This window comes from Lonchura striata, chromosome 3 (assembly GCF_046129695.1).
Source record: "Lonchura striata isolate bLonStr1 chromosome 3, bLonStr1.mat, whole genome shotgun sequence".
NCBI classification, from domain to species: Eukaryota; Metazoa; Chordata; class Aves; order Passeriformes; family Estrildidae; genus Lonchura; species Lonchura striata.
Genome location: NC_134605.1, coordinates 70,113,951 through 70,137,934, shown reverse-complemented (window position 1 = coordinate 70,137,934; position 23,984 = coordinate 70,113,951). Strand labels below are relative to the sequence as shown.

Below are 23,984 nucleotides of genomic sequence, written 5' to 3'. Positions count from 1 at the left end.
GGGCATAACACCTCTCTCCAGCCAAGCCAGTTTCAAACAGGGGAGCAGCTGGTTTTGGTCCTTCCATACCTGCTGCCTTGCTGGATCAGCCAGCAGCAGGTAGTCCTTCCAGCCACCTCCTCTATCTCCCTCCTTGCTGCTTTGGGAAGAACTAGCAACTGGTCCTGTGGAAGGAGGCTGTAGTTCGGAGAGGGGAAGGACCTGAAAAGCATTTAATTTTAATTAATAAAAAGGGGGCATTTAATTATTGTCTCCCTTTCCGGTGTTGAGCAAGGATCAGTTGTATCCAGGCAGATGTCTGACCCTGGAGATGCTCCTCTGTTGGGTGAGTTGAGAGGTCATTCACAGGCTGCTTGAAGGACCTGGGCAATCTCCCTCATGATGTCTTTCTTTCAAACAGAAGCTATTCAAATGAAAACAGAGAGTAGGCAGGCAAATAAAGAAGGGACTAACTAATTAACTGAGAGTTTTGGGTATGTTTTGGGGCAGTAAGAGCTGACAGATTCCTCCCTGAGATTGCACAGACCCCAAACAGTGCAGCCAGTAGGATGGGGGCATGCTGCATCCCATGGGCAGGAAAGAGCTATGGGGTGGCTGTGCCAGGGCAAGAGGAATGACCACCCAGGGCTGCTGCAGTCAGGACTTTGGAGGATGGTGTGTGCTCCTGCTGCTGACCCAACAGTGGTGTTCTTTCCACAAAAAAACTTTATCAGCCATTTTCTTGTTGATTTACTAATTATTGCTGGTTTTGCTAATAATGTTCCATTTAATCTCTCACAGCCATCCATTCTTTTCAAAGGCATGAAGCATAACTCATGAAGACTGCTGACAACCTATAGAAATCCAGCCATCAGTTTAAGGCCAATAACAGCCCAGATGCTTTACATGCCGGTCCCAAGGGTGCCTGCCTGCATGAATCACACTGAGCAAAGCTGCTGACGCTGCAAAGGCTGCTGCGCTCCTCAGCCTGCCAAGCAAGACAGTGGGCTCAGAGAGGTGGAGGCTTTCCCAGAGGCATTTCTTGAAATACAATTAGGTCTGGCTGGGGAAGAAGGCGTTTGCTGGTGCGAGAGAAGAGGCTGTGATGGCAGGTGGATGGGAAGCAACGAGGCTGGCCAGTGTTGGCAGCTGAGGCTGAGCTGGTCAGGCACGGGAGATCCAAGAAGATGGTCTGCCAGGGAGCACTGGCTCTGTGTTCTCAATACCCTGTAACCACCACTCAAGCTAGGGAGGAATGGTCTCCAAGTCCTTGGACTTCAACTGCTTGCTTTTTTAAGAAAAAAAAAAAGAGTGAAAGCTCACAAAGAATTGAAACTGCCTGCAGCAACCGAAGTGCCTTTTGATCCAACTACAAGTGCTTAGAAGAAGAAAAGAGACACATGTGTTGCTTTTAAAGGTATCACACATCCACCCACCTGTTGGGAACAGTTAAAAAATACAACTGGTCGGCTACAGTCTGAAGGGAGAGCTGTGAAAGGAATGGCAAGCGGAGAATTTTCTACAGGCGATGCTTAGAGCAGCAGCCAATGGAGAAGCAGCTGACATGCATACTCTGGATCTTTAGAGCCTCTTCTGAGGAGATGGTCTGACACCCCCTGAACAGCAGAGCTGCTTAATTACCTTCACTGACAAGACTTGAAAGATAAAAATTAGGTACAATTTCTATATTACAGCAATTGCAATAATGTTTGTCTCCTAATTGCCTCTCAAGTGAAATAAAACAAAACACCATGCAATGAGGAATTTTTGTCATAAGCATTACTTCCATGTAAAAGGATTCCACTAACTGCCTCCCCTGTGAAAAACAGAACATTAAATATCATGGCCTGGACGGTCCTGATGTACTTTCAAGTGTGATATCAAATGAAATGGCACCACTGACTGTGTGCATCAGATGCATACATGAAAACTATTTCAGCATGTTAAATCATGTGCATTAACATAATTTCCACCATGGAGCCTCTTCACACTGTGTTGGTATGATCAGCCCCTTTGGCTGTAACATCCGGAGTAGGGACAGGGAGTGGAAGGAAGGGGTGAGACACAGAACAGGGGTGAGACACAGAACAGAATCAGAAGGCTTCTTGCTGAGGAAAATCTAGCTGTGTTTCCCCCCCCCCCCCACACTCAGAACAAAATGTGAAGCTACAGATCCTCCAGGAAAACACAATAAAATGCAAAAATATTCTTGGAACAAAAATGTTCCATTTCCAAAATGTCAAAATGATGTTTTGACACTACTGAAAGCTGTAGTTTCAGTTAAATAGAATTTAATGTTTGAAAGTGACATGCTTTTATGAAGAGTTCTGATTTTGACAAAGTGGGATTTTCCTGCATTGAAGCCATCTGATAAAGTCTAAGCAGCTCTGATTACCAATATATTACAGCTAGGTGGGATTTTAAGTGAAGGAATTAAAATCCCATTTTGAAAAACGGGGAGAGGTTAGCTAAGTTGGTAATTATGAGGAAAAAAAGATGGTTTGAGGACTCTCTGAAGGAGATATTACTAATACAGCAAGAGTTTTACATGTTTTGGGAATGTAACAGTGAAAAATGAACAGTACAGGTTTGCCGTTGATGGAATGTCACCTCTGCCTCAACCAGACAGCTGACCAAAGAGATTTCCATTCTTTATACCACAGACACAAAGTGATGTAGATGGGTGTTGTATTACAAGCATTGGCACATTTAGGGTTCCCTATATTATGTCACATAATGACATATATGACTTTTCATTTAACACAGTTGTTCAGCTATTCCTATTTAGGGTATTTCAGCATGCAGGAGGATTTGCTGAAAGCTGGTCAGTCCTGCAAACTTATGACAAGTTTTTTAAATTAGGAGACCAGTCCCCAGGAGTTTAGTGAAAGCCTTGTAGGATATGGTTTCTCCTATTTTTAAGGATTTCCAGGAGTAGGCCTTTGAACAGGCATCTTTTTGTAGGAGTTCTAGTCTAGCAACATGCATCAATTTAAATTTTATTTCATGAGGTATTTTTGGTAACATTCTTTTCTACATAAACAGGGTCAAACAATCTTGCATACAATCCAGGACCCTGTTTCTCAATAAAGTTGAGCTAACTAGCACTAAAATCACCTGCATGACTTACAAACACTTGCTACCTCTGCCTGTCATGCACTAGGGGTTTGAACTGTATGGGTGTGTCCATCCATAGTCACCCTTTGTAGATGAAAACAAGGACATACTCATTCCACAGATTCATACACATTCCTCAGCCTGAGACCTGTTTTGTTCCCCTCAGTTACAAGGAGTGTGAATAAGCACCTTTTAGACTTGTGTAAGAGGCAGAAGTGAATTTTTAACTCACTTGAGACAGAAAGTCCAGCACATCTGTCTGCGTACTGAAAGCCACCGCGCAATCAGGAACCAACCCTAGAGCATTTGTCCTGGGCCTGCGCGAGGTGCAGGTCGTCGTTTTTTTAAAGATGCAAAAAAACCTAAACCAAACCAAACCAAACCAAACCAAAACCAAACCCAAAAACCAAACGCAGAAATTCAGATTTTTCTTGGAGTGCCACAAAGTGTGCGCCAGACTGAGGCGGCTCAGGGAGCGGCGCTGACAGCTGTGCGCGCCAGACACCGTGGGAGCCATCCGCCCCCTCTTCGGTGTGACGGGAAACATCCTGTCACAAACACTCTCTGCATTCCAGCTCGTCTTGAATGAATTATCTGTAAACGCTGACGGGAGCATCCTGCTGGGAGTCTGTGACTCCTTGGCGGTATTTACGGACGTGTTCGATAGGAGAGCCACGACGGTCAAAGCCCATCAGAGGCAGAGCACCGCAGCATCAGAGCTCCAGCCACAAGTCTGCTAGGGCTGCTCCCTCTAGCGGGAAAAAGTACTTCAGCTGGGGAAAAACCTTCCCCTCCTTCTTTTTTAAAATTATTTCTTCTTCTTCCCCCTCTTTTCTTTGTTCTTGTTTGTTTGTTTGTTTGTTTAAGTGAACAATTCAAGTTTTCCGGATAGTGCAAGACACGGGGCAGTTTTCCAGCCCTTGAGCATGGAGAGCGGAGCTGGTGTGCCCAGGCAATGCAGGTCAGCGATTGCTCCTCAGAGGCGGCAAGGGAGGGACTCGGTTTGTCTTCTAGCAGTCCTATACATATAGCTGTGTTTGGTTTTGATTTCCCACTTCTGGTTACAAAAATAGGACTTACTATAATCATAATAATATTAATGATACAAAATAATTATTGTAATTATATAATTTTTGGCAAACTATTAACACAAAACAGCCCCAAAAGATCCCATTGGATTAAAAAAAGTGACAACGCACAAATGTTAAAAAAGACAAAGTCTTCGATAAAAAAGAAGGAAAAGCAATCTGCAAATGAATGCATTTCTGTAAGGCAACGTTACCTTTAGTCTTCCATCAAAATTTAGCTCAGATTCTGTTGTTTAAGAAATTACTAGAACTTAGCTTGCTTGAGCTTATCAATGTGGTAACACAGTTTCAGTGCTGGTCCCAATTTCAGCCCCAGGTATTTCATGATCATGTCGCTTTTCAGCAGTAACAAAGCATTGCCATCAATTTCCTGGTTTCAAAAGAGAGGAAGAGAATAAAAATGTGTTAACCCCCCTTTAAAGTGCTGTGTCCTCACACATTAAACAAGGTGAATTAGAAGCAGCATGTCATTTAGGGTAGAGCTACATGAAATGTCATGCATTTTGAAATTTCATTTAAAAAATTGAAGTCTGAGGTGTGATAGTAGGAACCCATAAAGGAAGATTTAATTAAACCCTACTTTTTATTCTTCAAGGAACTATAAGATTAGTTTAGGTTTTCAATTTATTTTGCAATTAAAAGTAGAATTTTTTAAAAATCAGGGTTGCTCTAAGCGCAATTCTGAGAAAAGCCAGTCAGCCTTGAGAGAAAGGTATGAATGATGGAGACAGTAAAGGATGTAGCCATATTAAACTGCTAATAGAACACCTCTGAATCTCACTTTCAATTTTGTCCCCAGCTATCTGTGTGTTTCACATATCTCCAGTACAATTATACCCAGTGATGCAACTATATGGTATATGTGGGTGCGTATATATATGTTTTTTTCTCAGATTTGAGACTTGTAGTAACTTGCTTTAATTGCATTTATTATTAAATTTGTTAAATTTTAATTTAACCTTCATGTAAGTGGGTGAAATTGCCACCAAGCTTAGCTGTTTATCCCAGAGCTGTTGGCTTGAAAACCTTTCGAAATTACAAGGTACTATGGCAAAAGAAGCCTGAGCCCACAGAGAAACATTCTCCTTTACCTTGGGCTGTAGGACACAGATGCTTTCAGCTGTACTGATCTTCTTTAGACCCAGATCCTGTCTGGTTTTTCCTGACTCTATCAGTGGATCTGCCAAAAAATACTCCTGCCTCCACAGCTTCCTGCACATTTATACACTTGGAGTGCCAGATCTAAAACATCACAAGTGTCATGTATGTGTGCATACACATACACAGATACACACCAATGCTGTCTGTACTGTGTTCTATGGTTTTGATGGTCCACTTTGAGCTATTGCCTACTTATTAAGAAACGCTATGGATCCTAATTTGCCCTGATCATTATTATTCCATTCACTAGGTGATTTATCTGATGAGCAGTTAAGGTCACTTTCTGATTAACTCAATCAATTAATGTTCCTCATTTTGCAACCCCCACTCTATCCATAATAGAAATTCTCTCTGCCTCCTTGCTCTCGTTGCCATTATTTTAAGGAAGCTAATGTAAAGTAAGAATAAGTGTTACATATAATTACTATTTGCATAAGAAATAAAATAAGAACTTCTTTAACTGTGATGCCATAGGGTAAAAATACTGTTAAGGGTCAGCTGTGGAGGAAGCTGCTTCTAAATGTTGAGTTCAGCATTTTATTATTTCCATTATTATTACTGTGTAGGTGTCAAGATTAAACTCCATGACACTAGTATGCCAGAGGGAGCATTCATATCCAATTAAATATCCCATATTAGCCATTTCTCTGTGCAGATTCTTGGCTTGACTTCTTTACAGTATTACCATGTCAGCCCTTTTAAAAATATTTTTTAAAAGAAGACTTTGATAACATGGTTCCCACATGAACATTAGCCCCAGCAGAAGATCTTGAACCAGCTCTGGAGCTGGTAACACTCAGTGCCATCAGGGCCAACTTTCCCCTCCTCAGTTTCCTTTCCCTCTATCTTTCTACCAAGTCTTTCCTGATGATGGAATCTCCACGGGATCTCACATGGTGCTGCTACACAGTCCCTGATCAGGGAGTGGCTCCTTTCTGTGAGACCAAGAGCTCTGTGCTTGGCACACGGATGTGCTCAGGGAGCAGGGAACAGCTGACAGGAGCTGCAGGAAATTTCTCAGTCTTTGGTGGACACTCTCAGGAGCTACTGGTGACAGAGCTCCTTGGGTATCTTGGCAAGAAGCAAAGCTTCTGCTCCTGGTGGGAAGAGCAGACAGCCAGGACATTCTGCAGTGCCTTTTGGGGCAGTGAAGGATGTGGGCTGCAGGCTGGAAGAGCTGGCTCTGAGGACTGACCCAAATGGCCTAGTAGAGCAGTAGGAAAGCACACTGCCCATGTTCAGGATCCATCCTCCAGCTGTTTTCTTCCTGCTGGTCCCAACAGCCTCTCTCTCCCATCTCAGATGAGCTGATTGCCAAACTATTTCAAGTGATAGCTGGGCCTTGTCAATGACAGTAAGTGCTTCTTAGTAAATTATGCACCTGCTCCATAGAAAGATTGAACATACAGGAAGATATGGCTGAGGTTAATGGACTAATCACTTGTCTCTCACCCCTGGGGTCTTTGTGCTAATCCAGATGAGGTTTGAAGGCTGAAAAATTACAGGGATATATATAACTCAAAGGTGTAATTGAATTGAGTTGTGTGGCAATCATACCCAGGTTCTCACACCTATGGCATATTTTACAAGGAAACCAATGATAAGTAGAGCCCATGGGTGCTGGTGTGCAACAAAGGATGACAGGGACAGTCTTTAGTGGCAATTTAGCTTGATCTCTTTGGTCGCAGAGCAGCTGCAGTACCATGGCGTTCTCCAGTGCAGCTGGCCCATGGCTGCCTGGAGCGTTCCCAGGCCTTGCTGCTACATAAAAGCATACTTAGCTACAAATGGAAACTAGACAAAATTAGTGCTTCTGCACTTTCCATATTTACAGTACAAACTTTAAAAGTTGGGGTTTTTTTCCTTTGGGATATACCTGTATGCCTCAGACCATGTCAGTTCTCACTCCCTTGCATGAAGATTTTTCTCTTGATGCACAGCCCCTTGTGACATTGTAAGAAACTGATTTTACAGCAAGTTCCTTCAAGTCTGAAGGTGTCTTGTTTTTCTGCCATATGACCAATATAGGCCATGCTTTCATTATCAGCTTATAAGGCAGAAGGCAGGAAAAGCAGGCCAGCACCTAACCTGTACCTGCAGATTTGGCCCTACATCGCTGTGCCTGTTGTTGTTCTCATCCCACAGTTCTGTCTACAGAATGGCAGATGGCCTCAATACCTTCCAGGGTGAGCAGACACCAGGGCCTGGGTTCATTTTCAGCTGCTCCTCAGCCACCTCCTCTCCTGTATCTGGAAAGCCTGGAGGCAGAGTGTAGCTGGAAGTCCATTTACCTCCCTCAGCTCCCATCTGCAGCTCCACAGCCCCACTTTTCTCTTCTGGCATAGGGTCAAGGAGTGATCAAGCCCTCTTGTTGTCTCTGGTCAGCACTAAGGGCTGGGAGCAATTCTCATTTAGACCTAGGTCCAGGCACTTACATGGAAACTTAACGACCTCCAGCTGAATACAAACAAGTCACTTCTAGGGTAAAATCCATTTTTTGTAGCCAGACTGAATTGATTGTGGTGACATGGAGAAGGCCAAAAATGCTAATAGATACACTGGTGTCAATTCTATATACAGCAGCAGAACAAGAAACTCCAGATCAGACAAGTTTATTGTCTTCCCAGTTACTAATTAAGAATAATAAAATTACCATCACTGGAGGAGGTTACCCTTACTATAATACCCTATAGAGAGTCAGCAGGTCTGTTAAATTTGGTTATGTAGTTACATAATACTGAGGGGAAAAAGATTAAAATATTGGCTGTTTTGGGTTTCTCCTGCTAAATATCTGGAGACATATAAAAATGCTCTTCAGAGAAGAATCATATATATCCTGTGAAAAAAATTGTCACTGAAATGAGGCTTTTTTTTGGTGCCAATCTGACAATGAAAAATGAGCACCAGATCCTCAGTGCTTTCTCTAAGGCTTGGCATAGAAATAATTTATGCTGGAATAATGGGGAACAAACAGTGAACATTTTCTAAAGACACTGTTATGGGTTCCCCATTGACATAGAAATGAATAGAGTAGCATAACAGTACAAAATAGAGTGGAATGGAATGGAATGGAATGGAATGGAATGGAATGGAATGGAATAGAATAGAATAGAATAGAATAGAATAGAATAGAATAGAATAGAATAGAATAGAATAGAATAGGAAGGTCTTCAGTTGGAAGGGACCTACAATGATCTAGTCCAGCTGCCAGAGCAACTCAGGGCTGACCAAATGACACTATGTTATTAGGGGCACTTTCCAAAATCCTCTTAAACACTGACAAGCTTGGGCCATTGCCCAATTTTCACAAAGCCCGTCCTGATGTTTAACCACCATCTCAAGGGATAAGTGAAATTTCTTTAGCCCAAACCCTCCAGAGGCCCTGCCAGGCCTGCATTCAATCTGGTTGAGGAAGCCCGAGGCATTTGAGGGGCTATGTGTGACATGTGCTGTCTGTCTCTTGTGATTTAAATTTCCTAGAGGTGGTAAGGTGGTAAGCCTTCTACATACGTGCTTTCTGAAGAGCTCCACGTGAGGGCCTAAAGCTTGAGGGTCTGCATCCTTCACAAACCAAACCACGTCATCCACCGTCCAGGTCAAAGGATTCTTGCTTGATGGCCGAGCTGCATCTTCTTGTTCAGGTGAAGGACTTGAGGCTATCAGTACAAAAAGCCCAAAACAATGCATTACAATGGCACACAGAGGTTTCTTCTGTTTGTGATTGTGAGTGTGCAGGGCTTCGGCAGTCTCACTGCAGCACTGGACATTGTGCATGTAAGTACTGGCCTGAGATGGTGGCATAGGGAAAAAAGGGGACTTGCAGAAGTTTCCAATCCGACTGCTTATTGGAAGACATGATCCCAGCTGGTGAATTGTGTCAAAAAACATTAAACCCCTAGGTCCCTGCTGGGAAGAAAAAATGTGCCAGCTGCCAGGCTCTTAAACCAAGCTGCCCCTGCTGTCTGGTCTGCAGCAACAGGGATCTTGGCTCAAGAAGACACTACCCTCACACCTAGAGAGAAGTTTCTTCAGCACTAAACAAAGGAGTGCCATTGAATATGAAGGATGGAGGATAAAATCAGGATTTAGAAAATATGGTTTTTTAATTTGCATTCAGATATTCATAATTCTTTTAGAGCTTAGCAGAAGGTTTTCAGTCCATGTCTTCCTAATCTTAGTCTTTCACAAAGCTGATGGTCCCCAGTGAATGCCAATTTGGAAAGCTGCTAAAACATGTGAAGATGAACATTGCACATGTGACTTTTTAATGGTATAACCCAACAATGATTTAAGGTGACTTCAACTTGCCATAGCTTTAAATCAAGTGAATAAAGGCACATAGGAATGAAAGTGCATTTATGTTTTTATACTTAGTCTCTGCAGAATTATAAATCTCAATCTCCACCTGAATATAATTTGTATCCCCACTTATGCTGCTTCTTTACAACAATAACTATATTATGCTAGGTTACAAGAAAACTGTTTCCATTTGTTTATATCCACAACAAGCAAATTTTGCATTAGCAGACAGCAGCACACAGATGCATTAAATGTTACTTGCTCACACCTTCGCATCTCTTTCTGTCAAGGCCCAGTTTTTAATGAGAGAAGTGCAAATGGAAAGCAAGTATACTATACAGAATACCAGAAATCAAACAGAAGAGTGTGTGTAGAGGGACATCACAGACACCTAAACTAGAGCCTGGAAATGCCCCAGGTAGCCAAGAGACAATCCTAACTGCTGAGAAGAGAAGGGACGAGCTCTCCAGAGAAATACTGAGCTTATAAAGACAGATGAGATATGTAAGAATCCCCATGCATTACTCCAAACACCATCCTAATGTCTGTGAGTAAATGTGTTGGGTGGGTTTGGGGCTTGTGTAGATTGTCATTCCATTGACTTCAATAGAGCTCTGGTGATTTATATTAGCTGAGACTCTGCCCATATACACCCAATAATGGGTTTATGTGCCTATTTGTCCTTTTTCCCTTGCCACCATGCTCATCTTCCAGTATAATGTAACGAGGTGTATTTGCAGTTACTCAGAATGAACTCTAGAAAGCAGCAGTGCTATGAATGTGCAAATCTGGTCGATGGTTTTCATAATGAGATGAGATGTAAATATCATGATAATTGCACTCTCATTTGCTAAGTCACTGTTCTCGATACAAAGGACAAGGAACAGCCTCAGGTCCTTTTAATTAGAGAGCAAGGACCAGTGTTTGTATGGACTCAGGTGACCCTGGCCTCTGCTCACAGAATAAATGCAATACACAACGGTACAGACACCATCTGGAGCCTTTGGCATGAAACAGTGAAGACAGAGAGTGCAATACTAACAATGTAATCTTGGCCAATACCGGGATCATCAGTAACAATGAGGAACTCTGTCAGGGACAAGTGGGAGAACTGAGACTTGTTTTGGAGACACAGGGGTATTTCTCCCCTTCATGATCTATCAATGGTTTGGATGAGAGCTGATGTGTGGAGGCATTGGGCACCACATCACCTCAAAACAAAGGTCAGGAAAAAGAACAGTCTCTTGCAATCTAGTCAGAAAAAGATGGAGGAGAGAAAGGTTTGGCTGTGACCAAAAGACTGCAGAAGTTTCTCTGCTACTGCCATAACATGGTCAGGGGAGATGTGCCACTACTGAGGAGCATGGTTTTTTCCCTTAAATTTGTATAAATTAAGGAAAGCCCAGAGGACTTAGCCTGGGATTTACACCGGGAACAGAAAGGGCAGCCTGCAGCCCACTGACTCCTGCCTGCAACCTGACCAGAAAGGGCAAAGGGGAGCAGAGAGCCCCAAGTGCAGCTGGGAGCCTTCACAGATATTGGAAGTATCTGTAATAAAAGGAAGGGGAATGAGAAGAAAAGGTTGAAATGACAGGAGGAATCTATTCACTCCTTTGCAATCTAGCAATCAATAGCATAAATATGATTTCTGAAAGACAAATATATAAATGACCTTTCTAAAGAGACTGCATGGCTAGAATTCTTCCATACCCTAGCAGGTGAAGATAACCCTTTCAAATCCATCCCTGAGGGATAGTATAATATCATAATATACAAGCAAGAATTATGTGTCAATATTAATTCTTCAAATACTTTTTGTGTCTTTATTTATCTACCTAGTATCAAGTTTTGGATTCTCTGCTGCTTTTTCATGAATTAAGGTGTGTTAATTTATTTGTGTGAAAGGAGCTACCTTTAAATGTTATTAGTAAAACTGAGATACAGCCAGTTTGCAGCAAAATATCAGGTTTTAGCTGATGAGTCTGGAAACAATCTGTTTTCCCATATATTTTATAATTTATTTTGTTGATTAATTTATTTGGCTTTTTAACATTGTAGTTTACCCATCAGAGTGTAATTTCTCAATTTACAAAATAAAAGAAACTCCATGCCTTTGTGTAGACACCTTTGTGGTGTCTACACAAAGGCATGGGGTTTCTTTCAATAGCATCACTTTGGTGAAAGATTATAATGAAGCACAAAAGTGTTTGATGGCGGCAGGGCAAGTACTATACATTCTTTTCATATCTGAAGGTATTCACACTTAACCTAAGAATTAGATAAATGAGGAAGTCTCATGTCTCCTGGGTATCCTATGCCATCCTGTCATCAGAATTAATCAAGATGATAATGAATACTCAGATTACAAAGAGATGGGAGTGCTTGCGACCAATAATTATTTTTAGAGATCATAATCTAGGTCAAATCCAATTTCCTGTTTTTGACAGGTGGCAAAAATTTGTCAAATTAATGGAATGAGATATGGAAATTTAGGTAATCAGAGGGAAGCACTTTCCCCTCCTGCCTCAAACGATATTGGGGAAGGACAGTGAAGAGGTTCCTCTGCAGGGGAATGTCTCAAGGCATCCCAGTCAAGATCACTGCCCACACAGAAACAGCTGGAATTACCAGGTCAGTGGCAAAAGCTGAGTGAAACTGAGGGAAAGAGGTAGTCTGTCTCAGTCTGATTTTTCACCCCACACTTTTCTCTGACATTCATCTCTAACCTCTGGACCCTCCTGAGAAGGAGAATGGAGACAGAGCCAACAGCCAAATGGCTGCAGAGGCAGGACAAGGAAATAAAATGCTAAAATGGAGTTAAACCTGCAAAAGAAGGAAAGACAAATAACAGACTCCCTAAATATGTTCTTGGCAAACAAACAGAGCCCAGAGGGAGTACAGTCATTGATAGATAAGAGTGGAAAGGGAGTGACAGATGAACTTTAATATTGCTGCAGGCCTAAATGATTTCTTTGCCTCAGGGGAAGGGGGTGGGAATGAAATTTTAAAAGGCTCTCTCTGATTGCACTGGAGCAGATAATAAGGAGCAGCAGATCTACTGAAACTGAGCAGAAGTAGCATACCCTCCAAAGGTACAGAGAAATGGGAATTATTTTTAAAAACACAAACCACCCCCCCCCATAAACAAGGAAAGGAGGAAGGCTTTAAGATACTTTTCTAAAAATCCAAGGCACACCAAGAAGAACACCTGGAAGAACACAACTACAGGATATTTGGGGCAGGGTAGGGTGTTGACAAGCCATGATCAGCAGAGAGCTCTGCAAAGATCAGGCTCAGTGCATCTGTTTGCACTTGCCGGCGCTGGCAGGACATGTCAGGCACCACCTGCCTGGTGTCCTCCGCCTCGCAAGGCGTCACAGCAGAGTCCCTGTCCCAGCAGTGACAGCATGGCACACACCGTGCGGGGATGCAACACCGCAGGTGCTCCTCTGCCCGCTGCAGGTGCAGCCCAGCACCCGGCTGCATGAGGCATGGCTGCGGGCATCAAATATTTATCCCGGTTTTTCTTGCTTTGCCTCTCCTTTGTAGGGGAAACAAAAAAGCAGCTCACTGGAAGCCCCGAAACTTTCAGACTGAAATGTCCCCAAAAATTAGCAGGCAGGCTGTATTTGCTGAGGCAATGCTGAGGCTCACAATGCCATCAGCAGCTCCTTTGCCTTGGGGCAGTGCTAGATCTGCCCCCCAGTGAGCTGCTTGTAGCATTATTCTGGAAAAAGATAAATTTCTACTCCTGTGCCCCCAGATGTTTTCAGAAAATACGTGTACTAATAAGCAGGACTACCCCTTTAACAAAGACCCTCAGGTGATAATAATTAACTGCTAATACTGGATAATAAAATCTCCATAAAAATAACAAGCTACAGGGCAAGGTTAAGGTTATTATATTGTGGTTGAACACACAATTCTTCATACTTAGGATAAAGGCTTTGTCTGTTATGTAAGCAGGCTTGGAAAGGTTTATGATGTCCTTGACTATTCCTTCCCTAATTTAAAAGCTTCAATTTGGCAAATGATGACAGGAAAGTGCATGTTTATCTGTTTGCAGCCCCAACTGGCTTTCTGAAATGAGGCTTTTTTTACGTCTTTTTTTCAGAATTTTTTAGCATAATCAAGGAGAATTAGGCATCAAGCTTCCGATCGCATTAATGAGAGCTTTGAGGTTTAATCCCATCCATTCCGCTTGAAAGACATGTTCTGCTATGCACTGAGATATGTTTTATGATTATGGCTTTTTCCATGATATTTGCCCACCGTGATAAATAAGGCAAGCTATTTTTCAAAACTATCCATAAATAAACAGGATTGGTCTGAGGTTTCAGAGATAAATTCTTCCTCTTTAATGAGCCCATATCTGCCTCATAAGTATACAAACTGAAGAGGATAAGAACAGAGACCGACATGCTCCACTTACTCATCTTTGCTTACTTATGATTCAGCAACATATAAATTATGCCTAGAAAGAAGAAAAACACATGCACGGATTGTTAGGGACCTTGGCAGCAAAACCTGCATGGGTTTGCATGTGCCTCTGTAGTAGACCATAATCTACAATGGGTGATACCAGGACTAATAAATGCCTAAAAATTAAGAAAACCCCAACAATATAAATGAATCCAAAACCATTTTAATGATGGTCATTGCATACATTTCTGTTTTAGGAAGCCTTTAGTGTTGAGCTGGCCAAATGACCTAGAGACCTCAGAGGAACTAGACTATGCAAGCGTCAAATGATTGTCACATAAAAATTACTAAGCTGTTTTGGGATGAGTTCTGTTAACCCCAGGTAGTATATATAGCAGTTTCAAGTCGCTTGTGACTGCTTCAGAGGGACTTGTGTAATGGATACCTGGTTCAAAAGCAATCTCTCCCTCTTTGCTCCTCAAAGTGCTTTTAACAGTTTTAAGCCAGAGAAATACAGGAACTTGCAAAGCCTATTGCATGACCACTCGATGACTTTTTTGTTGATTCAGTTCTGGAAAAAACTGAGCCATATTTCAGCCTTCCATTTTGTAAAGACTACGGATTTTGTGGGAAGTCATGAAAAGAGAGATGGAGGTGCCCCCTGAAGCTCAGCTTCCTGCTCGGCACTACATGGATGTTTCACAAAACATCGGCAAGACTGGGAAACAGTGACATTCAAAGTCTAAAACAAAAACAGAGAGCAATGCAGCTTAAGAAGCTTAAGAAGCTCTGATTTTAAGCTTCAGTCCCTTGAACATAGTTTCTGTCCCCTGATACCAAGGGTTTTCTCCACACAACACATTCTTACGTACAGAAGTTCTGTGTATTCTGAAAATACACAAAATATTCAGTAAGCCACCAAGTGTTCCAGAGGGGGAAAAAAAAAATCTGTGAAGGGTTACTATGTATGAATCTACCACCTCTGGTTGCAGAAGTCTTTGAGACACAGATTTCTGAAGGCAGAGAGAGTAGTGGGAATGCACCACCATCTCTGCATTTATCCCTTTCCTTGGGGAATGCTGCTGTTTCCTTCTAGAGACAAGATGAGTGGCAAGACAGACCTTTGCTCTGAACTGCCCTGGCTTTTCATGTGTGCTACAAAGAGACAATGACTGATCCAAGAAGAAGGATCAAGATTTTTAAGAAAAGTAAGTACCAAGATTGTTAAATCTTGGCTCCTCACAGCTGCCAACTATAAAGCTTGGTGAAAGGGCCCCAGTTCTGCTAGGAGGCTCTAAGGAAGTGGTGGGAGAGGGGTAAATGAATCCTCTGCACAGTGAGCCTCTTGTCCTCCCAGTATCTAATTATGCCAGCCTGAGAGGCACTGAACAAGATCTGAAAGAAAATGGCTTTTCATTTCCTTTTCTTTGTAACTAAGGCCACTAGATCCTAGTGACAAACTTTTACAAGCTGTTTGCAGTGTACATCTGTACTATCTACTTTGTTTTGAGTAAAGTTGACTCTGTAGGTAAAGAACGAGATAATTATGAGAACCAAACACTTATTGGTGGTCTCTATAAGTAGACTATCATAAGCTAAACCAGGGAAGCAACTGTGTAGAAATAATAGCAAAGTAAAAACAATAGCTTTGGGTGGGTATTGAATATTCAAGAAGGCAAACTTAGATAAACAAATAAATACAGGGAAAAGTTCTTGTAATACATCTTTTGAAAGAATAATGTTCTAAAATGTTAAATAGTGAAAATTCAGGAAAAATAATTAATACAGATGTTGGGGAGGTGAGGAATGTGAAAAAAATAAGTAAAGATTAAGCAGAGGATATTAGAAAGAAGCTCTGGAATGGCTTCCAAGCAAGAATATGCAGAATCAATTGAAATTTCCAAGGGAAATGCAAGGGCAAAAAGACAGTGTAATGAGATAATGGTAGACAAAGGGCTAGGGGAACCAGTAATCTTCTGCAAATATATCAAGATTTAAAAAAAAATAGTATTAGAGTGGCAGTAGATTCCATTAATAAATGAGGAAGGGAAAAAAAATTAACGACTTTAAAATGGCTGACACATTCAACTCCTTTGTTAGATCTGTCATCAGAATGAAAAATGCATACATGAAGTTTGAATAATTAGTAAGGGGTGAAGACACTGTTGGCATCACTACTGATAAAGACCTGTTGACTGAGAATTTGGAAAATGCAAACAAAGTTAACTGAAGTTCAGTGAAATAGCTAACCTGCCTGATGAATTTGAGTAATTTCTAGAGGAAAAAACATCATGGCCACTAGGAACTGTAATGGATGAGTAGAGCAACTACCCCAGCAAATGGTAACTGAACAAAAATACAAAGAAATTGAAGAAGAATCATGGAATGCAGTGTTTCCTACGGCATTTTTTGAATTTGCTGATAAACTTCTTGTGTCTGACTTTGCTTCCTAAAGAATAAAAGATCCTTAAGCAATGAGCTGAATTATTTTTAAAAACATATGTTTTGTTGAGGAGTGTTTTTCAAGCAAAAGCTGGCTTGGTATGTAATTAAAGGGGTAGGATGGGCACAGAGCTAGGAAGCAAAACCTTTGGCTAAAATGCTTTGAGGTAGGCACTAATATTTGGGTTTGCTCTGCATCACATCTTGTACACAGCTGGTGTCACCCAAATAACAGGTACCTGCCTGTAGGCAGTATGACTCTTTGGGAGGAATGCTTTATATATGAATGTCTATACATCTGAGCTGATAATAACAGGTGTGATTGCCACACAGCTATAGGTAATACACATGTTTACATAACAACAGCATTAGAAAACCTTCACCTTTTTACTTAATGGTGAACGGACTGATTTTGTGTTTACGTGGGTTATTATTTCCCCTTCTAAATGGAAGTAGGAGTGGTCTGGATGGATCCCATCACAGATTCCATCACCTTACTAATTTTCTTGGGAATTTGGGAATGAGTTAAGACTCCAGCACAGCACCAGCACAGCAGCACACATTACTAAATGGAAGATGCTACATTACCACTTCTGTTTCCTTCAAGATACGCCCCATTCCTTGTTGGGCTGGAGGTCTGATGCCGCAGGCCACTAGATGAGGACCCCCCTGAAGACATCTGGGCAGGACGATGGCTACAGGAGGAAGAGGAGCCTCCAGCAGGGTGCCCATCTGCAGGACTCTGACGCACGGTGTACATGGAGCCCATGGAGCCCAAGGCAGCGTCGGCAGGATCCGCACTGTACTGCTTCCTGCTTGGAGCATCAGCCAGGTAGTCCTCAGGTATAACTGTCTCTGCCCAGGAAGGCCAGACACAAAGTAAGCATCAGTAAAACAGAAACTTTTTAAATCAACCCTTGAAAAAAATTTTTTTAGCCGAAGTTCCCATTTTTTGTGACAAAGTGTAACTCTGTTATCAACTTTCTGTGCAGACAGCTGGGCCCAGGAGAGATTCTTGATGAGAATTAATAAACAGTGAAGGGAAACACAACCATTCAAAGTCAGTAGAGTCACAAGAGGGAAACCATGACTTGATATGAGTCATCTGTGTCAGCTTACAATATTATTTTCTGTAAAATCCTGGGCCACTTAGCCCAGGTCTGATTGGACACCTGGTGCTCCTCAAATACACCGAGATTAGCGGATTGAAAGGAAGGAGGCAGGGGAGGACAACAGGACAGGCAGTTTGTTAGGTTCAAAATGCCTGGCAGCCATTAGGAAGGAGTGAAGGTAATAAACCAAAGCATTCTGGCTGCAATTACCAAAATTAATCAGAAGCATCCTCAGCTGCAGACATCCATCAGGCCCAGTATCCTGCAAGGACACAGACTTGATGACTGATGAGCACACCCAAGGCTTTTCATGGACAGTTATGTGTGAGTCACTTGGACTTGACTCAGGTTCAAATGTGCCAACATCACAGACAACTGCAAACCATTGCTATGCTGGTTCCTGTCCTCTCCATTGCAATTTTCACATTATGCAGGAGTGAAATACCTTGCTTTTCGGATTCCTGGAAATAAAACAAATTTTGCAATTTAAGACCTGTTTTGCAGACTTACACTCCCCTGTGCTTGTCTAACACACAGACATGAGGCAGGTCTAGCTCCAGCTTTTGCAGGATGTAGGTATTTTTTTGCTATTTCCCCTCAGACTTAGGCTCAGGTTTGTCACTGACACTTCCATGCCTGTGTCACTGTCGTCCTCCTCCAGTATCCATGTCTTTCCTATTGCCATTTTTTGGTCTTCACAAAAGATGGCCACAGGTCTTCCTCCTCCTTTTTCCCACTACTATTCTCCCTACAAAACCAGCCCTCCTGTCACCCAGCCCCAGTATCACTACTGGGGTACAAGCAGAGCCTTTGGAAAGCTCTATGAGATCCCAACCTTCACAGAAACCTTCTGGCAACCTGCTCTTTAGCGATTCCCACTCCCACTGGGTGTTAACACCTGGCAGGCAGGGAGCCTCTAGATTAGAGAAGTGCCTTCCATTGCCTCATGACATTTTTCTGAGCTGTTGAAAAGGCCACTTTCCTCATCATGTGTACTCTCCCTCCAGAGACCTCCAAGCAGGGTGAAATTTCCCCCATGGTGTCACACATCAGCTTCCTGGCCTGAGCAACACATACTCCTCCTGATGTGTTATGCAGCCTTATTGAATAACAAGAAGAATTTATGCTGTAATTTATGCCATAAGACACAAACTCCATTGATAATAGATGTTGAGATGTTGAATATAACAGAGTATTCCTTTTCATTTACATTTTCATTCTTTTCCTTAAAGAAAACAAGCAACATTACTTGGCAGCTGTGTACCGTAGTTGATGTTAAATGAACATGATTTATCTCAACAACTCAAATACTCAGGAGTTGTGCCATCATCTTGGCTTGTGTGTCAGGCCACAGCACAGATTTTTGTTACATTGTTCTATTTTACTGCTTCTTTTAAAATTTTGTCCCATTCAGGGCCAAAGCTGGACTCACCATAAGGAAACCATCAAATTTGAAAGAAAGCTGCAAATGTGAAATTTTCTCGCTTTTGGGCATTTGCCTTTGCAACTGCAAGTAACTTTCCTTTAGCAAGGCTTTTTTCACTTAGATGATTTGGATTCTTACAGCATGCAATCAGGTGTCCTGCTGCTTTCTGCCAGGAATTTCTGAGCTTGATTCTCATACAAATACAGATAGGGTGTAATCCAGTTGAATTCAAGGGAGTTCAGATAACGTAACACATAAGAGAAATGGGAATCAGACACTCTGAACCTTTCCTCCTAACCTCCAACAGATGCCAAAATTATATAGCAATTGAGCTAAATACCTTGCTTTTCAAACTCCTCCCAATAAACCAAAGAAAATCCAATCAAGCCTTCTCATTCAAAGGAATTTAATTACTGTGTAGAACACTTGCAATAAAAGCCTCTTATGCATAAAGAAGATGGCTCTTTCTGCAGCATCCTGCCTGCACTGCATGGAATAATTATGCCTCTTGTGAATCATTACCTCTTTATTCCAGGAAAAGAATGCTCTTTTAATATGATTACAATATGAAGAAGACATAGACTATCAAAACAACAAACAGCACATTAAAAGAGCCCTGCTAAACAAACTGCATATAGCTTTTATTGCCATGGATGTAAATTACTCCAAAATTTTTGAGCAGACACCAGGGATTTTTTGATGGATGTCAGACTGTCTCAACAGTCTGTGTGAAATAAGACATGTGCAGATACAATCTCCCAGTGGAAGGACACCCATGAATTGTGTACAAGACTACAAGGAGCCAATCTCTGTCAGATGTGTTCTCAACTTTGCTTAAGACTATTTTCTTGATCTAGAGCAATTTAGTCCACATCTCTGCTTTGGGCTCCAAAATGGGAGTAATGATGCCTATGGCCATGGAAAAAGCTGGAGCCTCTGTTCCTTACATATGAAACATCTCCCAGTGGGAGGTGCTCTGGGAATTTGAAAAGTCATATTAATGTCTTCATTGGACTGAGGGGAGCAGGGAACGTCTCAAGTGACCTACTGCCCAAAAACTAAGGAACCCTGTGAAAGCTTTTGTGTTCCTATTTTTCCAGCTCTCTGTTAAATTGCACCACAGAGAAGCTGCATGACTTGAGGTTCCACTGATGAATAAAAATAAAACATGTGCATAAAAAAATATGCATTTTGTAAGCTCCCAGAAGGCTTTGTAAAGTGTATAGCCATCACAACTTCTAATCCCACTTTGGCCAATTAGGAAAAAAACACTATTTTTGAGACAATAGAAGAAAATATAAGCCTTTATTGGGGTTGAAAATGCAACAGTTCATAAATCTATAGCTTAGGTCTTTTGTATCCTGACTCACTTTCATATTTTATTTTGTAGGTAGTCAGTTCCACATATTAGTGTGAAACTAATACACAACGCTTTAAAGCAGGATTTATGAGAAAGCTGTTTTGAGCTTTTGCTCTGAGCACAGTAGTCTCCGTCACAACTGCTCACCACCCTGAGATGCTTAAGCCATTCTGGCAGTTTTCCTTTCCATGAATGGTCCACAAGCAGCTGGATTAAAAAGCCCAAGGCTGTTACATCCAGCACACCTTAAAATGCAACAAAGGAGCGAAAAATACATCAGTTGCCTTCCCAATTAAAAAATGTGCATTTCTTCAGCTGAGTTTCTTAAAAGTAGCAGTCTGTAAGATTCCTAGCCAAAATCCTGAAGATGGGTCAGCTGAGAGTTAAAAGAGCTTGAGAATCTGCAGCTAACATCCCGCCTCTGCTGCAAACTTCTGGAGTGAACTTGGTCAGGTTATCTGTCATCTCTGGACCTCAGTTCCCCATTAGAATGAAGGAAACCACTTATTTTGTCTCTCATGTCTGTAAAATGTTGAGTTCTTTGCCCCAGCAGTACTCATTTGCCACTGCAGAGTGCCACATGGATGCATGCTGTATGTGTGAATGCAGAACACAAATACTGGGCCTTTGGTAACATCTGGGAATAGAGACACTCCAGAAAGACAAAAGAATTTACTCTCATTGTACATTAGGAAAGCAAATGAAAATCAATTTCAAGTCAAGCAGGAAATGAAGAATAGTATATACACAGGAAAGATGATCCCTAGCTGACCTTTTCCTGAGCAGATCTAATCTCTGATTTTTTCTTCATCTTAAACAAAGCCCAAACTTAGTTTGTTAGAGTCTCTCCTACAGGCAAAATCTCCTTGTACACTCCAGAGACACTCTATTCTGCCTTCTCTGCTCCCAGACCAAACATGTCTTGCACTGCTTTCCTCACCTGCTGCTGCTCCCACATCACTGCTCATGGTGTGTCTTTCTCTCCCTTTACCTCTCTCAAGCTCCATTCCCTTATATCCCCACATTCTTCTACCTTTGTTCTTCCCTGCCACTTCTTCCTACTTCTGCCATTTTGCCACTATCTTGACTTTGTTCTAACACTGCTATCTGGCACCTAAATTTCCTACCCTTTCCCCATTTTGCCAGATATTTCCCTGTATCTCTTTTCTATTTTCCCTCCTCCCACACATATGATCTTCTTAACCATTTTCTCCCTAGGCTGTTCCCCTTCCACCCATCTCACACTTTTATTGATCCAGATTTCCCTTTCCTGATACTCCCATGCCTTTTTCTGGGTTCATCCCCAGATTGCTGCTTGGACAGCAGAGCCCAAGGTCAGGGCAGGGAAGTGGGGCCAGAGTCCCTTTTCCCAATCAACAGGTATATATCATATCCTGCACAGCCATGAAGTGGCTGCATCTGGGTGAAGGCTGGTTGGAAACCCACACACCCTGCTCTGAGCATGCTGGACACTGATCCCCAAGCCAGGGAGGTCCTCTTTTACATACCAGTAGCTTTCCAGGACAGCTGCCCTTCCTTCCAGGACAATAATGTCATTTCATAACCATTTACTTTACCACCTGCAATGCTCAATCATTTGTATTTGCTTTAATTGAATTCCCCATTAACTTCTTTTCCTCACAGTCAATACAGATTTATTTCTATCTTTCTTTTCTCTGCCCCCACTATTCCTTTTTTTGTGTCATCTCCTATTCCTCATATCATTTAGTGATGGGCTTTGCCCTCTGACCCTTCCCTGTACCTTTTAAAGTGCTACCATATATTGTCTATAATGGGTTGACCAGATGTGAACTCCATATTTTAAGCAGCATGATATCATAGCTTCCTCAGACCTCTCCTCCCAGCCAGGGACAGCCTTTTTTCATCCCCCAGTCATCTTGAGAGGAGCCAGCTACAGTGTCAAAATCCTATCAAGGGGCTCCTTCTTTCTATGGTTTTATCTTTGCCTGTATTTTATAGTTCCTGAGCCTGTCTCCTGCTCCCAGCACAAGGATGGCATTTGCCCTGCTAGGGAGGTGGGAGGGGTGAGGGAGGAGTGGGCAAGGGGAGGGGACAGTTTTAAGCAGCAGCTTAGAAACCCTGCATCTCAGCCTTCATGAAAGGAAAAATAGAAGTGTGAAAACACAAAAAGCAAATGCTGAAATGCAGGAGGAAATCCTTCAGATGAGTTTAACTATCAGTTAAATCTAGCGAAAGCCAGAGGGGGAGAGAACAGAAAGGTATAAACAGTATTTAAGACTGTGAAAGATATGCCTTGGCTCTGAACTGCTAACTTCTGTTTTAAATATAAACTCTTGAAAGATTTTAAAAGATTTTTCCTGTGCTTTCCAAACAGCATCACACATTTCAGTCCAGTCAGGAATGTACCACAGCCCTTATCTTCCCTGCAGTTTGAGCCTGCATGCATCTATCTAAAGATAAGAGTCTCCTGTGATAGATTAAGACTTTCCAGCTCTGGCTGCTGTGATTTACTCTGGGATTACAGCACCAGCCTACTTCTTTTAGCTCCATTGCCCATCCAGACATGCAGCACGATGAAAATATGATGTCACCCCTTAGCAGATGTTTCTGTACCGTGTCAGCACCACTCTCTGGTGCATGCATCTGCCCCCTCCACATCTGGGCAAGGACCAGGCCTTTTCCACACCAACCCGTGGCTGCCAGGGTTTGGCTGGACAAGGAAGGCATTACGGGGAGTGACATCTGGCTTGTGGCAGCGGAGCTGAGCTGCTCGCTGCCTGCCAAGGCGGAGTGGCATGGAGACACGTCCCCAGGGAGTCACAGCATCCCTGAGGCGGCTGCAGAGAGGCAGTGGGAGAGCAGGCAGCCCAGGGCATCTGCCAACAGGGCCAGGGCTGTCACGCCTGTGGTTTTTAGTCTGTGGGAGAACATTTGCATGGGTTATAGGAACACACAGTTGCATCCACAGGGGAAAAAAAGGGGGGCTTAGTAGTCAGTCAGAACAGGAAAATGTAAATATGCGTCATTCACTTGTGAATGCAGATATTATGAACACTGAAACTATGGTCACACTGTGGAGATAAAACCTGAAATGAATTCTCCAGTCTGAGGCTTTACTGCACCATGTATCATCTAGCTGTGTCCTAGCTGCTAAAAAATATTTTGCAGTAACTGAAATGCTGAGCCCCACAAGGAGAAGCTGCCAGTCAGTTAACATCAAGAATCTAAATTTTTTAGAGAATTTTCCAAAATCCAATGTTGTCCTGATTAGGTCTTCAGCATAAGCAATAATTTTTTTCATTATTTAAACAATTTCCCTTGAGTGTTTGCAGCCCAGACAACAGCCACATTGTGCTTAATGCAGTAGAACTAGGGAATGAGACCAGCTGGGAACAGATCAACATGGTTTTATTTTCCAAACTGAATAAAAAGGTAGAGTAAATTCAAATGCTAGCTGCTGACAAATATATTAGATTTAATAACAAAAGATGCTCGTGTGAATAAATAACTCATTGAGGAATTTTTTCCATTTTCAAAGTGCTTGGGGAGGATTGAGTAAATGTATTTTGTTACAATAGAGAGGTTTTAGTCCTATG

General features: G+C 42.1%; 1 protein-coding gene across 1 annotated transcript in view; it reads right to left on the bottom strand.

Moving 5' to 3' along the window:
* Positions 1 to 4,428: 4,428 nt before the first annotated feature.
* SCML4 (Scm polycomb group protein like 4) overlaps positions 4,429 to 23,984 on the bottom strand; it is a 62,764-nt gene continuing 43,208 nt past the window's right edge. The window contains exons 6-8 of the mRNA XM_077781800.1: positions 17,097 to 17,363; positions 8,856 to 9,001; positions 4,429 to 4,554 (exon numbers count right to left, since the gene is read on the bottom strand). Of these exons, the coding sequence (XP_077637926.1) occupies positions 4,429 to 4,554; positions 8,856 to 9,001; positions 17,097 to 17,363 (539 nt within the window). The remainder of the gene's footprint in view (positions 4,555 to 8,855; positions 9,002 to 17,096; positions 17,364 to 23,984) is intronic.